At 42.8% G+C, this 16,314-nt stretch overlaps 1 protein-coding gene across 5 annotated transcripts; it reads right to left on the bottom strand.

Annotated features, from left to right (window-relative positions):
• Positions 1-9,535: 9,535 nt before the first annotated feature.
• On the bottom strand, positions 9,536-15,882 carry LOC310797106 (spindlin-1-like). 5 transcript variants are annotated; one of them, XM_083659399.1, is made up of 5 exons: positions 15,821-15,882; positions 15,030-15,071; positions 13,507-13,769; positions 12,790-13,041; positions 9,536-11,935 (listed from the first exon to the last, which is right to left on the bottom strand). In XM_083659399.1, exons 2-5 carry the CDS (start codon positions 15,047-15,049, stop codon positions 11,730-11,732), a joined length of 741 nt encoding a protein of 246 aa, XP_083515525.1. In that variant the 5' UTR covers positions 15,050-15,071; positions 15,821-15,882; the 3' UTR covers positions 9,536-11,729. The 5 variants fall into 5 exon arrangements, with proteins under 5 accessions (XP_083515525.1, XP_083515524.1, XP_083515526.1 ...); XM_083659398.1 differs by having other exon boundaries at positions 13,507-13,772; positions 15,821-15,838; XM_083659400.1 differs by lacking the exon at positions 15,821-15,882 and adding an exon at positions 15,740-15,751.
• Between the last annotated feature and the right edge of the window lie 432 nt (positions 15,883-16,314).

Raw genomic sequence — 16,314 nt, forward strand, 5'->3', positions numbered from 1 at the left:
AACCCTGCGGTGCTACACTTGATCCTCTAAAGTCTATTTGATTGAACAGAATAAGTGTGTGTCCGTGTGTGTGTGTGCTGTGCACATAAGCAGGAGTATGATATTGCATTTAAGCTGTATGACCCAGTTGTTTTCCAAAGCACCCTATGCCAGAGGTTTTCTAAGTGGGAGGCGGGCCTCCCCAGGGGGGCTCCAAGCAGTTTCAGGGGAGGCTCAGTGAATCGAAGTAAAAACAAACATTACATCAGTTTCAGTTATTATTTGTTATCAAAAGGAGATCACATATAGAATAGCCTAAATGTGTGTGATTTGGTTAAAGAGAATTGAACTGTTTTCCCCACTTTCCCAGCGTCATTAACTAATAAATGCCATCAGACATACATTCATGTCACATACATACATATATGCACAACAACCAGATACACAGTGTTAAGTGTTTATAGTGGAACGTTAATTTTCCAACACCTTTTCAACATCCAATTCAACCTTAAAAATCTTATATTTGAAACCTGTTGAATGAAACCTCCGAAAGCAAAATCGGTGAGTCTAAAGGGAAGTTTACATAATCTGAAATATATTTTCATTGTTATGTAAAGGGACGGTATGAAGGTGATTTTAAGTGACAGACAGTAATGTGTTGATGTGATTTGAATTGTATTCCTATTCTTTTATATTTAATTAAAGCCAACTAAGAGATGTTAGAGTTTTGGCCTTAAAGGGATACTCAACCGAAAAACAATGCTGATTTATTTTGCACATAATCTCACACATATCCGGAAACTGTTTTGCAGGCATTCATTTAGTTTGACACTTATTGAGAGTTGATTTTGTTAAAGGGATAGTTTAGTTTGTTTGAAGTGGGGTCCTATGAGGTACTTGCATACAGTCAGTGCACTGGGTAAAGCACTAGTCTGGACATATCGCGCACCAAGATAGGAGAACTGCACTCCAACCACAACAGGCACAGAGAGCTGTCTGCACAGAGAGCTGTCTGCTGAGTGTGAAGTTGGCCATGAGCAAAAACGTAACAACAGAAAAATAAAAAAATGCCAAGTTGACTTGAAAAGATGTCATTTACACCCTGATTCTAGCTGAAATCTTCACTGTAGCAAGGTTGTACCCTAGTTGGTGTACATCAGCTGCTATAGCTCCAGTGCAGATTTCAGCTAAAAACAGGGTTTAAATGACATCTTTTCAAAGCAACTTGGCATCTCAGGGGCTTGTATATATACTGACCACAACACCCTGACTGACCATCACACCCTTACTGGCCTTAACACCCTGACTGACCACAACACCCTTACTGACCACAACACCCTTACTGACCACAACGCCCTGACTGACCACAATGCCCTTACTGACCACAATGTCCTGACTGACAACAAAGGCCTGACTGACCACAACGCCCTGACTGACAACAGCCTGACTTATCACAACACACTTACTGACCACAACGCCCTGACTGACCACACTGCCCTTACTGACCACAACACCCTGACTGACCATCACACCCTTACTGGCCTTAACACCCTGACTGACCACAACACCCTTACTGACCACAACACCCTTACTGACCACAACACCCTTACTGACCACAACGCCCTGACTGACCACAATGCCCTTACTGACCACAATGTCCTGACTGACAACAAAGGCCTGACTGACCACAACGCCCTGACTGACAACAGCCTGACTTATCGCAACACACTTACTGACCACAACTCCCTGACTGACCACAATGTCCTTACTGACCACAATGCCCTGACTGACCGCAACACCCAGACTGACCACAACACCCTTATTGACCACAAAGCCCTGACTGACCACAACACCCTTACTGACCACAACGCCCTGACTGACCACAATACCCTTACTGACCACAACGTCCTGACTGACAACAAAGGCCTGACTGACCACAACGCCCTGACTGACAACAGCCTGACTTATCACAACACACTTACTGACCACAACGCCCTGACTGACCACACTGCCCTTACTGACCACAACGCCCTGACTGACCGCAACACCCAGACTGACCACAACACCCTTATTGACCATAAAGCCCTTACTGACCATCACGCCCTTACTGGCCACACCACTACTATTCTTACTACTGCTGCTACTACTACTGCTACTCGTACTTCTACTACCACCACCACTACTGCTACTATTATTTGACTACTTACTACAAACTTGGTGTACTATATGCAATGCATAGCCTATATATTTATAATAGTTGGTGTCTATATCTGACATATAACCACCAGGTCACCGGATGCTTGGACCCCGTCATGCTTTACCTCCAGTCATTTGTGCAAAATAAACAAATAAATAAATAAAATCATTAATTAGCCTACCTAGATGTTAAGCAATCATCCTGCAGTCAAGCCTTAACATAGGCTTTACTGTGGTTAGACTATTTCCCACCATTTCCCCATGTTTGGCATAATATAGGGATCCATTTCATGTTAACTGCACGAAATATATAGGGCATGCGAAAGCCTCTTCTCAATCACGTTTTAAAACTACAGATCTAGTATTTCACGTTGTATGGCCATACGTTCACACATAGCCTAATGTATTTTAATTTGACTGTCGGCCGCACCCTTTTAATAGACCTGAGGGGGAAAAATCGCATGTCAATTAAGTCTCTTGTAATCGTCACTCCACAATGACCCACCCCTCCTCCTCTTCCGTGGACAGCGGACCTATATAAACAGACATCCATCTTTCTCCGACCTACCTAGTAACATCATGATAACCATTACGTGGACCTCAGATGGGAGGGTTCACACAGGCTGAGATTACGTTTTATTCCACCAGAAACCGAAGAGCGAAAGAGACGCAGCCAGCCAGCCGCGGCTTTAGCGGCTACTCACACATAACACTATCTCGCCATCACCTGTTGTTCCCATCGTGAAACGGTGAGTCCACCACTTTCTCCTCTTACGTTTGGAGAATGCAAGACTATTTATTTGCATGATATTGTAGCCTACATAATAGGCTATATCTCAGTCTTTTCGCTGCACACAAAAAACATGGAGCTGCGTTGCATGATTTGCAGTACTAGACTCTTCATGATTGAATAAATTACGAGGGAAAAAAAGCTCTAAAGCCCCGGGAAAACATTGGCTAAATACTGTGGCAAATCCAGACGGCGTCTAAAGGGAAAATAAATGAGAGCCTTTCTTCCTCTTCCTGCCTCGCCTGGGGAAAATAATAGGCTATTTATTATGTCGTCATGTCTCCGTGATTTGAAAAACAATAATTACTCTACTCCACATTGGGGTTAGGATTGTTGCAGATTGTGTGTCAGACATCGACGGTCTTCGGGGTTTATAATCTGCTGAAAGAAAACTTTGGTGCAGCAACAGGTGGCATGTTTTTTCCCGGGCCGAGATGCTGAGGAGAGATGGACGTGGGGGGAAAGTAGGGCGTCATTCAGCACCGAGACACTGGACAGCTCCCACGACGAGACGAGGTTCTGCTCGCATCCCCCGTCCGAGTGGCCCACAGGCGATTGGTTGCGATTATTTATCAAGTAAAATACATGTCTACTGAATACCAAAAGACCGATATTAAATAATTGACCTTTAGACTATCAGCATTCAAATGACCTGTTGGTCTCAAACTGGTTTGGTGCCGTTTTGAATGTCAGATGTTTGAATAACAGGTTACAAGATATTGTATTTGTCAACAGAGAATGAAGCCATTTCTATCCAGACAAATGCTATAAAAATGACAGTTAAAATATTGGTAATTTCTTCTTGAGTCTCCTCTTGAGCTGCCATCTGAGTGTTGCCTCTGCTCAACACTACCTCTTTTCTATAGTTAGCAATAAGGACTCAACTGTAGTGTACAAGGACCCCTCTCCTTGCTTCCTTCTGTCCTTCCTTCCCTCCTTCCTTCCTTGCTAAGGCCCCCCTCTTCCCATCCCCCTCTTCCAATGACTCCCAGTCTTGTTGCATAGCTACCAGCCTAGAAACATACTGGAGATGGAGGACAAGCCGCCTTTTTCACAGCAGCCATTTTGCGTCCAAAAAGCAGGAAGTAACACAGGTGCGAGCAAAACATTAACGAGGGCCTCGGCACTGGAACACCTAAATGGATTGGAAGTTGGGAAACCCTCATTCATGTTCTGCTTGCACCTGTGTTACTTCCTGCCTTTTAGACACCACATGACTGCTGTGAAAAAGGTCAATCTCTGTCTGTCTGTCTCTTCTTCTCTCTCTCTCTCGGTCCACATGTGATTTACCGGAAAGAGAACACATTACGAATATCATGGAATCACCATTGAGTTTGAAGGTCTATTTTCAGCGTGCCGTCTCCAGCACTTGATAGGGTATAATTGCAAATTGTCCTATGATTAGGTTTGCTCTTCATAGCATATGGTGAACGCCGTTTATTCCAAGCGTTGTGCTGTGATCCCTTTTTTCTCTCTCTCTCTCTCTCTCTCTCTCTCTCTCTCTCTCTCTCTCTCTCTCTCTCTCTCTCTCTCTCTCTCTCTCTCTCTCCTCCTGTCTCCCTCTTTTGAGGGGCTGAAAGGTTGGCATTAGAACAACAAAGGAAGGATGGAATGTCAACAGGCTTCAGAGAGAAATTGGTAGAGTGAGAGAGAGAGAGAGAGAGAGAGAGAGAGAGAGAGCGAGGGAGATTGCAATTGCATGTAGTGTTTCTATCTCCTATATCTGAGGTTCACATGCTGTCAATACAGCATTCAGATAAGCAGCAGTGCTCGCTTGTATCTCACACAACACATCATGAAACGTTCCAACATGTCCATATAGGTGACCCTGCAAAACCACAATGTAACATTGAATAACCGTACGGAGTATAAACCTCTCCGGTGTTTCAAGGTCCAATTTCTTTCTGAGTTTTTTTTTTATAGGTTCAAGCAGTGGATGTGGCGCAAGCAGCAGAACGGAGAGAAGAGGCGAGGAGAGGAGATGGCGTGAAAGTGTGTTGGTAGTGCTGAGTGGAAGACTAGTGATTTTGTTGTGATGCTGATCAAAGAACAACAAGTCCCAGTCTGCCTCTCAGCACAAGCAATGCTCTTCAGGCTGAGATGAACCTGCAGAGAGCCCTTCCCGTTCAGAATCTGTTCGCATTCTCATTTTTGCATCGTAACTAAGAAACTCCACCATATTCCTTCATTAGTGATAAGTCACAATATTAAAATTGCCCATTATACAAATGCACTTAAAATGTTCTAATTGAACTCTTAACCAGACCACTACATCCCTTTATACAAACGGGTGTAGTAAAGCAGTGACATTCATGGAACCCCAGAAATATTGGGGAAATACTGCATGCTTTGCACACAAATAAAATAAGGATTTTTTTTCATCTTTTCAAATTCAATAAAAGGTTTACAAAAATGTCAAAATATCTATATTACAACACAACTTGTTTTAAAATCCTCTTTGCAATTATGCTACCTGAATGTTATTAGTACTATACATGTTCATTGTTCATTAATAAATGTGTGATGGAGCCTTTTCTGAAAGTGTAATAAAAAGTAACCCCTAATACAAAGGTGTTGCTGCATGTGTTTTGCACGCATTTCTCACATCAGCACCAACAGTCACGAGGGAGATGGATCTGAAGCCATATATAGGCTATAAGGCACATTCTGCATGCTGAGCTGCTTAGACATCTTTGTAAAGACCAGTGCTACAGTCTATTCTGTCCTTATGCTCTACTGTTCCACTCTCCAACTTATTAGTCACCCTAGATTAAAGATGGCCGACTGCCAGAAAACCACAAACGCCTCACTGTGTGTACAACACTCTGAGGACTAACTCAATCTGACACATCTCATCCATCTGAAGGAGGTAAGAGGGGTCTAAATCCCTCGGTGGGGCCCCCGGTGGACGCCTCAGTAGCTGCAGCAGACCGTGCATAGCACGTCCTTCCTTCAACACTCCAGTGATTTCCTCAGTATGTGTGAAGGAGTTTTGAGTGAGCAGGTTCAGGAAAGAGGGGGAACCAGTCTGAATAAACATGGTGAATGAGATGTATGGCAGGTCACAAAGGACTCCTTCTGGTGGGTGCCTGCGGGTGCACCTTTCCCCATGACGGACTCCGTGTATATAAAGTGCCTGATGGTGACTGACACATCGCTGCGAGGCTCATGTCTTTTCACTGCACACTAGTGGCAGCAGTGCAGGGGCCCATGAAAGGAGTATTGATTTACAAAAAAATAAAAAATAAAAAAAACAGTTCAGGGACGTTCAGTTTCAAAGTTACAGCAGCCTTCTGCACACAAACTCTCCCTTTTGTCTCCAGGAGGTTCTCTGCAATACCCTTCACTGCTGCTGTTTGGTCTGCTTATGAGGTGGCTGCAGCGGCGCTAGGCCTTTATGAGCTTCAATTACTGTGATATCAGTCAACAGACCTGAGCAAATAACTGTCAATAATGGTGTCTGTGCAGCAGCACACACTCACCCAGCACAGAAGACACAACTGTGACGGAGCCTGCGCACTGACGCCACGCTCCCTTAGCTAAGGACATTTACCTGACACACACACACACACACGCACGCACATGCACACCCAATCAAAACACTTCAAATCACACCACCAAGCTGCTTCAGCATCACGTCCAATTCTCTGATAGAAAAAGCGGAGGTGGTAACTGCAGATAAGTCTATAGGGTAATACAAAAAAAAAGATAGGAAGAAATTGAGTGAAATGGCTCGAGGCTTTTGTCATTTCAGAATGAAGCACATTTTTTCTGTCAATCCCAGCATAGCAGCATCCACATGGCAAACACATATGTATATAGAATGCTTCGGGGTAGGATGGAATATCGATACAGCAGAGTATCACAATATCTTGCCTGGCAATATTGTATCGATATACGGACGGCAAGTATCGATTTTTTCAAAATCACAATATCACCGTATCGTGACTTAAGTATGGTGATGATATCGTATCGTGGGGCCTCTGGTGATTCCCAGCCCCTCATGCTCACCCAGAAACGCCAGCAATGTTTCAGTTTGAGATGCACCATGGCTGCTTTCATACCAACATGTGCTCACTGCACCCTGTAAGTCTCCAGATTGGTGGCATGCTGCTATTTCATATATAAAATCCAGCAACTGCTTTCGTTGCTAAGCAACACAAAAGAGTCAAGTGCATTTTTTTATTGGCCAATATGAATGCAAGCAAAGTTTCAAGGTTTTTGAAAGGGGGTTTTGTAATAATAATGTCATATTGTGCCATGTACCAGTTGCATCTTTGAAAGAGCATAATGAATAGTGCAATGCACAGAAAAATACTTTTTGTTTACTCGCATCTTTCAACAGCATGAAAGCAGCGTCAAGCCTGTTTGTGGTGAAGTGACTGTTGGGTTTTACCCCACTCACACAACACAAAACCACTGATAAAGCTCCTTGTATTCAGGCTTCTCCCTTCTGTGTGAAAGAGGCTTTGGTCCAGAAACCTGAACCTACCCAGGTGGTCTGACCACTCACATGTCCCCCCTGCCAGCCTTCTGGGGCCCAGCATCAGACTTCACTGCCATCTGCAGGACAGGGACAGAACCACACATCACAGCCACAATCATGCACATACAGTAATGTAGAGTGCCAAAGTCACGCCTTCTTCCGCATTCAGCATACGAACCAAGGGATTTCATTCGCCATTAATTTTTCCGTCTACATTTTGTAAAATGTGTATAAAAATGGTGTTGCTTTGTCAAACCACGCGATTCAGCTATATTTAGAATCAGGAGAGACCATATAACATTTCCCTCAGACCAAAAAATAACCTTTTTTTTTTCAAAGTTAAATTTTTTTTTGGGCCCGAGTGAAATGTTATGATCTCTCTCTACACTACAGTCCTTCATTTGTAGTGCTGTTATGCCTGAGATATAATCAGATTATGCCTGAATAGAATCAGAGCGACCGTGATTTTCCTTGTTGCGAGTATAGACACTGCTTCACAGAGTTGACCGTATAATTCTAATGTCTGAAGAACAATAAAAGCTCTCGCCAAAGACGAAGTCGAGAGAGATGGATGTTGAAAAGGAAGTGCACAGCAGGCAGGTGACACATTGCATCAGACAGAATCTTCGAGAGCACAGACCTTCATAAGGCGTGTGCTCCCTCCTCCTCATGTCCCTACTATCTGGGCACCCAGCCTGGCGTGATGGGATGCCAACTGTTCCCCGTCGCCTGTACTGGCACCCTGCTCTAGCACCCGGGCACCCCGGAGGGACTCTGTGTGTGGGAGAGGGAGTCAGCAGTCAGCATGTGGCTATCATTTATGTGTGATCAGGAAAGACGACAAATCGGCAGAGAAACGTCTTATTAGTCAAGGCGGGGGAAGAGATCCTCTTGGCAGATTGTGCTGCTTGGCATAAAATAACTAACGTCTTGAGTGGGTCAACTGTTCATCAGTGTTTTGTTAGTGTGCTGCTGAATAATTGATGGGATGCAGCCATGAATTAAATGAATAACAGACAGGCCGGTTTAACACATGGCAAAGCATGTGAGCAATCATCACCACCAGTTACGTAAATATATAACCATGTCATCTTTATACACATCTTTATGTCATTGCACTGATACGGCACCAGGTTGGTCAAATCCAACGGCTGTTGTCATTATACTTTAGGCAAATGATAAACATAAACAGCCTGCTATTTATGAACTGGTCTACTACCTTGTCAAGTGCTACTGTAGCCTTGATGCTTTACTTTTAGAGGACACAACTACTAATGATTAGATACCTATTAGGAAGTGATCAATAAATAGACCTATTATGTTCAAGTTATGTTGTTTAGCACTGAATGTCTGCTAAACAATGTTCTTAATGATGAGCAGACTTCCCGAATCTTTTAGTGTCAATTAATAACTCCAATGATTTTCACTATAGCCAATAAATACAAAATGTCTGATAGGCTAAGCTGCAAAAAAAAGTGATGCAGCAGCAGAATTAATCAGGAAAAAAGTTACATTTCAACTCTTATACTAATTAGACGACATGTTTTTACGTGATTAATCCATCTTGTACATTTATGAGCACAAATCTGTTTTAAAATGTGTGCCACCCCCCCCCCCCCATGAACTGGGGGCAGAAGTGGCAAAGCCAGGTCACTCAATTCACTGCGCTTCATCAGAAGTCCAGAGGGGGCGCTGTGGGACTGCTGCACCTATGGCCTGCACAGGATCTGCGTGTGTTAAAGGGTACAGAATGGATCAATTGTATTTACCGTTTTGAGGTAATCACTGGAATTAAATGGCCAAGGTGAAACTTTGCTGGCCTCAAATAGCCTAGCTAGCTGTGGTATAGGGGTGCTTTATGTTCAATATTCATAATGTATTTGAAAATGCTCAAATTCTAGATCTAATGTGACAGAGTTCATAATATTCTGTGAATATTATGAACTGTTCAAAACAGTTTGGAAACAACTTGGAAAAAGTAAAACACTTGAAACTACACAATAGATCAATTGTCAAACATTGTACATTTTTATGATTGAATAATCATCCGTGAAAATGATTGCCGATAATAAATTATAATCCTATTGCAGTTCATAATGAATTGCCCAGTGAAATGGCACATAATGACCATGATAATCTGTCCCATAAAATTTAACCGCAGTCAGTCCGCAGTAGGTCAAATCTTTATATCAGCTAAATAGACCCATAAACATAAAAGGAGAGGCCATAAGGATCTTCAATTTATGAATTAATAGTTTATGGTGTAATATTGCATATATAATCTCTTTCAGCCACTCGAGTCACTTGAACATTTCAGTAACTGATCAATCTCTTTTGAAAATATTTTAACGATTATGTTCAATCCTTCAATGCTATTAAGAAACGTTCTTTTCTTGTACTGAACCCTGAAACAGATTCAGTTTGACTGGCTAAGTTATATATTGGAACGTATTTTCTTCATAGTTTCTATAAATTATATTATACTATTTAGTACGTTACATTTACATTTTAAGAGGTGAGTTGTCAATGTACCTGATCTGTTAAGTGTTTTAGTATTTAGTGGAATTAATCGTATTTTGCCATTTTAACACCATGATGGAACATAATTCCCTGATTGAACAAAACATCCATTGCTACACTTGAACAAAAACTGCAAGAGAAAATCATTTTCAAGCATCTTTGTTTCAGGTTCTTAAAAATGTTTCACATTATATTTACAGAAAAAAGAAAAAAAAAACACAGGGTCACAATGAATGATAGTTTTGAGGCCTGAATATACCGAGTCATACCATTCAGTTTTGGCAAAGAATAAAGGACTTCAGTCCAAAATACAAAACAATGCCAGCAGCCAATTATGATGACATAAATACTGTGAGAGGACAAGCATTGTCGAAACAGCTTGACCTCAACATCAGCAATTATCCTTTAATCTTATATCATAATGTAAAAAAATTGTTGCAGTTTGCAGGGAGATTCAAAATAGAAGTACGGCTTTTAGAATGATCTGTTCATTTTCCACCCCGTGAGAGATTGAAGACAGTACAGACAACAAGTCTCATAAGATGCTATACATTTCAATTGAAATCATAGTTTACTTGGATGATGAAATTAGCACTGATTAAATGAATAGAAAGTCTATGTTGAAACAAAGTGACACCTATACGAGACACACCAGGAAGCACAAGTCAGACAAGTTTTGCCATAACGTTTGCATTAACCTAGCCGAGTAAAACCATAATGATCACATGACTCACATTCTGTTTCGCGCCTCCAGCCCGCCCACAGCCATGTCCAGAAATTCCAAAGTACACGGGCCAATCAGGGACCTGCCTTGTAGTTGACAACGTAACCGGCCAATCAGGGACGCCGCTGGCGAAAGAGTATGGCGGCTCCCGAAGCGACGACGAGTGGTAACGTTAACGTTAAGAGTAAACAGCCAAGTGCAGTTATTACATAAATAGACTCGATAACAATTAAACAAGATCAAGAGTACGCAGTGCACCAGCGGAGTTTCTCCGCTGAAAAACATTTTTGCCATTCTTGGCAACACTGATTGGCTGAAGGAGTTGTCCATCAAGGCAAGCAGTGGACTTGGCAACACTGATTGGCTAAAGGAGTTGTCCATCAAGGCAAGTACTCCCACACACTGAAATCGATGTGGACAGCTTGGAGTCCAGACCGATACGCAGAGCAAAACAGAATGTGAGATCACGTCATCAGGATGGTTTTCACCAGACTAGCATTAACCAGCAGCATCACCAGAGTTTCCAGATGAAATAAATAGCATGAAAGGCATATAAAAGTTGTTATTAAAAAATAAAATAAAAAACAGAGGTATAGGTAAGAAATGTTGATACATTTTGTATGGTGTGTTACTTACAAAATTATGAATTTTGGGGTCGAAAATTGGACTATACAAGCATGGTTTACCCGAGACAAAAGTCTAGCTCCACTTAACCTGCTAGGCTACTATACAGCAGGTCCTAGATCTCCTTTATTTACATCCCAGAGGACCTGATCGTCACATTGATAGTCAACTTAAAATCTAGAATCAAAAACGTGGGTCTGGTAAAGTGAGAATGAAAAACAAATAAGCCCCTACTGTACATGCCCATAAAAAGCAGAGAGACAGGACCCAGGAGGGCCTGGGGGGCTTTGGCTGTGCACGTCATCTCCCCTCGCAGGTAAACAGAAATGCGTAACACTAGAACAGGTAACGATCGGCTGGGATGAAGACGAGACGAGCAGTCAACTGAAGATGCAACTAGATGGCCGCCATTAAGTGGTCTTCACCAGGTCGTAGACGTGGACGTGGAAGTCATCGTCGTATTTGATGTAGTAAACCGTGGGTTTAGCTGGGACCTGATAGATGACCAAGCCTGTTCTCTTCAGACCGTTATCTGTGACGTACTCCACCTGCTTACCCACAAGGCTCTCTGTCTCTTCGCCCGGCTTCCTGTCCGCCGGCAGCAGGTGTTTGTTCTCTGGACGGAGAAAAAGACGAGGGGGAGGAGTCAGAGAGACAACGTTAGAATGTTATCACAGCCAGGAGCGCAACGAAGAACGATCGCCATATGAACCAATGGTTTCTAACCGTGCTTGCACTTTCCGCCAATGCTGAGAATCAGTTTGAATCCGTTTCAAGCACCTCGAAATTTAAACAAGTTCACTAAAGGTGAGTTTAATACCACTTTCACACCAACAACGATTAGCATTGCATATTAGCATAACAAATAGCAACCCGGGTGGCGCCATTCACACTGAAATGAACCCTTTTCCGAGCCTGGTCCGAGTCAGGCAACCCGGGTTAACCCTTTCAGACACAAAATCAACCTGGGAATAACCCTGGTTGGACCATTGGTTATTTGAAAAGTTGCCAAGTAACCTGCATTAACATTATATTACATGCCAGACAATTAAGTGTTGATGAGATCATAGGAAACGATTTTTTTACTCTGATTGTTTATGAACTTTTAGAAATAAAAAATATGCTACAGTATGGTTGGATAAGAGTCGTTGATTAGTGGTCTTTGGTCTGTCATGCAAAATAGAATAACTAGCGTAGTATTTCTCACATTTGATCAAATTGCCCCTGAAATGATCCGAAGTGCCCCTGAAACATGGCTGACGTTACGTAACGGCAGTCTCTGTTTGCACCTGAATTACGGTACATTTCTGAATTTGACCGTGTGCTCCACATCTCATCTTTCATCATTCACTCAGTCCCTTCTGAGAGGCACCGGTTTGAAGAAGCGTGGATTTCCCTCTGTGGCCCTGAAACATAACTCACAAGAGCCAAGAAAAAGCCCTTGTGAAAAAAAAAAAGTTAATTTCCTACCCTCCTCCTGTCCCGTACCTGACTCAGGCAGGACACGAAGATCTCCGTCCTTGTAGTCGTCCCACAGCTGGTACATGTACAGTACCGGGTCCTTCTCATAGGTGATGTAGTACCAGTGGGTCATGATGGGCGCTCGGGACAGCACCATGCCCCGCCACTCGTTCTTCTCCCCGTCCTCCTTCTCAAAAAGATGCTCCACCGCTCTGCCCACCAGCTCCTCGGCTCCAGGAGGAACCTTGATCTTGTTGTTCACTGTGGGAAGGAGAAGACATTACAGGATTCATACAGACATTACAAAACGAAAATTCAAGGACTTACAAGCACAATTTTTTTCATTTTCAAGGACTTCACGCAAATCAAATAATTGATTTTCAAATATAAATTTGGCACAAAGGGGGCATCAAATTTGCATTGTATTGCATTTAATACAAGTTGGCAGAACCCTGACATTATGACTTTTAGCTTTTCATGTTTGACGGTGATGGCTTTTATTTTGCCGTTAAAGCACCAATAACATTTTCTAGTCTTGACAGACTAGTAAAATCACTTGTGATCAATATAAACATACAAAACAGTCTGTCAGTTGTGTATCACACAGGAAGTGGCGCATTTCACAGCAGCAGCAGCAGCCGCAGCAAGGGCCATTTGAGATAAACAGAAGAAGAACTGGATAGATAGCCACCATGCACCGGTAGAGATGGACGTTAACACACTCACCGACTTTCTCCGTCAGCACCTGCAGGTCGGACACGCGGTCGTCTTTGAACAGCTCGATGCCGTAGACGCAGTCGAAGCCGTCATATTTGATCATGTAGAGGGAGCTGTTGACGGTGAGGCGCTCCAGCACCGTGCCTTTCCACTTGGTCAGGTTGGCCTTCTCCCTCCAGGTGTGCTGGATCCGCAGGCCCAGCAGGTTGTCCTGGTCGACGCAGGTTAGGGTCCTCGCGGAGCTCTCACTCAGCTCCCCGCTGCTGCGCTTCCTGCTGGCGTGTCAGGAACACGACGCAGGACAGACGAGGAGAATTAAGAAAGAAAACAATAGGTACAAATGTACCGTGGGAGTAAACCTACATCATGTATCATTTTGGTGAGATTAATTTTAGTTTGGGATTCCTTTTTTCATCTGCGAAACAGATCTGGAGTGATGAATGGGCACTCTTCTACAGAATGCACAGGAAGGTGTAAGGTCAAGTGTTCATATCCAGAAAGGTACAATGCAATCAGGTGAGACACCTACAGAGTCCATTATAAAGCGGAAGAAAATAGAAATATATGATATTTGCAACCCTTCCCATCAATAAAGACTAGTGTAACGCCTGTACACAGGTCACTTCCAAAGTGATCATTGCAGGATGCAAGTTTTTTGTAGCTATTGCCCTGGATACTGAGGATGGGTAGAAAACCATCTTGCTTTATTTTAACAAAACTAATCTTAACTAACTAATCATAGTATGGCAAAAAATACCATGACTGATGCTAAATGATGTCGAACAACAGTTTTGTTAATCCACTTGGGTCAGACTAATTTAGATAAAGATTATTGCAATCTGATGTGCCAGTGAGGTCTAATCAAAGTTGTGAGGTTTCGACACGATTAGTCTCAAAGTCATGTGTGTTCCTAGCAAACCAATGCTCTGAGTGTATTGAAGCAGCCTAGTAGTAAATAGGCTGATGACAGGTGACTGGAATATGCTTACCCTCAGGCTCTTCTAAATTCCGTGTCAACACTGCCAGTTGAAGAGCCCTCCCATCGAGCATAGCATTTTCGTTAGACAATCTGTGTTGGGCATTAAACTCGCCTTATTTCTGCACTTTGAAGTCACAGGTAGGGTTGGGTGGGGCAAACTAATTATATCGGAAGCCTAGTTGCGGAAAAAAGTGAGCGGTTGTTCTTTTTTTTAAGACAAAGTTTGACGAGAATCACAGAGTTGCCTGGAAACAAGAGTCCAGATGCATGCGCACTGGCATCATATTGTCTTGTACATACATTCTACAATGCATTTAGACAGACCACCACCGCTCACTTTTTTTCGGCAACTAGGCTAATTAGTTTGCCCCACCTGACCCTACCTGTGACTTCAAAGTGCAGAAATAAGGTGAGTTTAATGCCCAACACAGATTGTCTAACGAAAATGCTATGCTCGATGGGAGGGCTCTTCAACTGGTAGTGTTGACACGGAATTTAGAAGAGCCTGAGGAGGGTAAGGAATATGCATGGTCAGATTATTGTTTGAGCCTACCTGCCCCGTTTCTTTGACATGTTTCCATAAATTCACACAATCCTGTGAGACACAAAAGACACGTCAGTTAGTGGTGGTTATGGTAGCAGAGCCAGCTGACCCTCTCACACTAACTCACTATTACAGTTGACTGATCGGAAGCCAAGAAAAGCTGTGATTCATGCAGGTAAGCAGGAACACTTGACTGTAATGATATGCAGCCTGCTGGCCTGCTGCCCGCCAGCTCAATCAACCAAAGCGATGGAAATTAGCAACACAGCTACCGGATGTAAACAACAAAATTGGGACAATAATTTACTTCGATTCGGCAGTTAAAGCTCTCAGTTAGTGCACTAAAACCGACAGGTGACATGTTATAGAATGTAGTACCTAAATAGCTCACGTTTTTAATTCCCTTAACACATGACGAGTAGGCTATATTTATGGCTAAACAACGTGTAGCGTTGCCAGAGAGAGAGCTCAAGAAATGCCGACGGACCGAGGTGTCGAGTGTAAAGTTAGGCTTTAGGCTATATATTATATATGAATAGATATGATGACTGCTAATCTGTGAAGTTAAAACATGTAGTGAGAATTAGCTAGGCTGCTGCATGCATTCTTCACATAGCTAAACAAAAGGAAAGCATCGCCATGTACGTTAGGCGCCGATTTGCACCCCGGTTGTAACGTGAACTGTTTCACGTTAGATTTAACATCAGAATAATACAGACCGCTGGATCTTCGTTTACAGCTGAAAGTGCTCAAGTTAAAGAGGAGGTAACGTAAACCGCTGAATAACCTGTGTATCCTACCTGATAAATAATTTCACATCTGTTTATCTTTGCAGAGTAGATCCCCCCCCTAATGTAGCATAGATACAAGGAAGGAAGTGAACGCGATAGGTGAACAACTACAACTCCCAAGCGACACTCGCAACTCGCAAAGCACGCTGGGATTTGTTGTCGGTTTTCTTTACTTCCTGGAGACTTCGTGTGCTAGCTATGATACCAGCCCTAAAACCACGTGCAATCACGTTTATACAATCCCCTGTTCCTGTATATTTAAATTAATACTCGAATATTCCAAAAATAGTGACATTTTGTCTACTCTCATTTGCTTAGGTCATCACATTGATCACGAAGCCTAAAGGCAATGAAACTACATTTCCCATCATTCACCATGGCTGCATTCCACATTTTTCCCACATTTTCCCCCCAAAACCAGAGACACATGGCTCTGCCCAAAACTACAAAATAAATAACCAAAAACAAAATTAATGAGCTGGAGGAAACAAAGGGACTTTTTA

The sequence above is a fragment of the Poromitra crassiceps genome, assembly GCF_964638095.1.
Source record: "Poromitra crassiceps genome assembly, chromosome: 23".
Lineage (NCBI taxonomy): Eukaryota > Metazoa > Chordata > Actinopteri > Beryciformes > Melamphaidae > Poromitra > Poromitra crassiceps.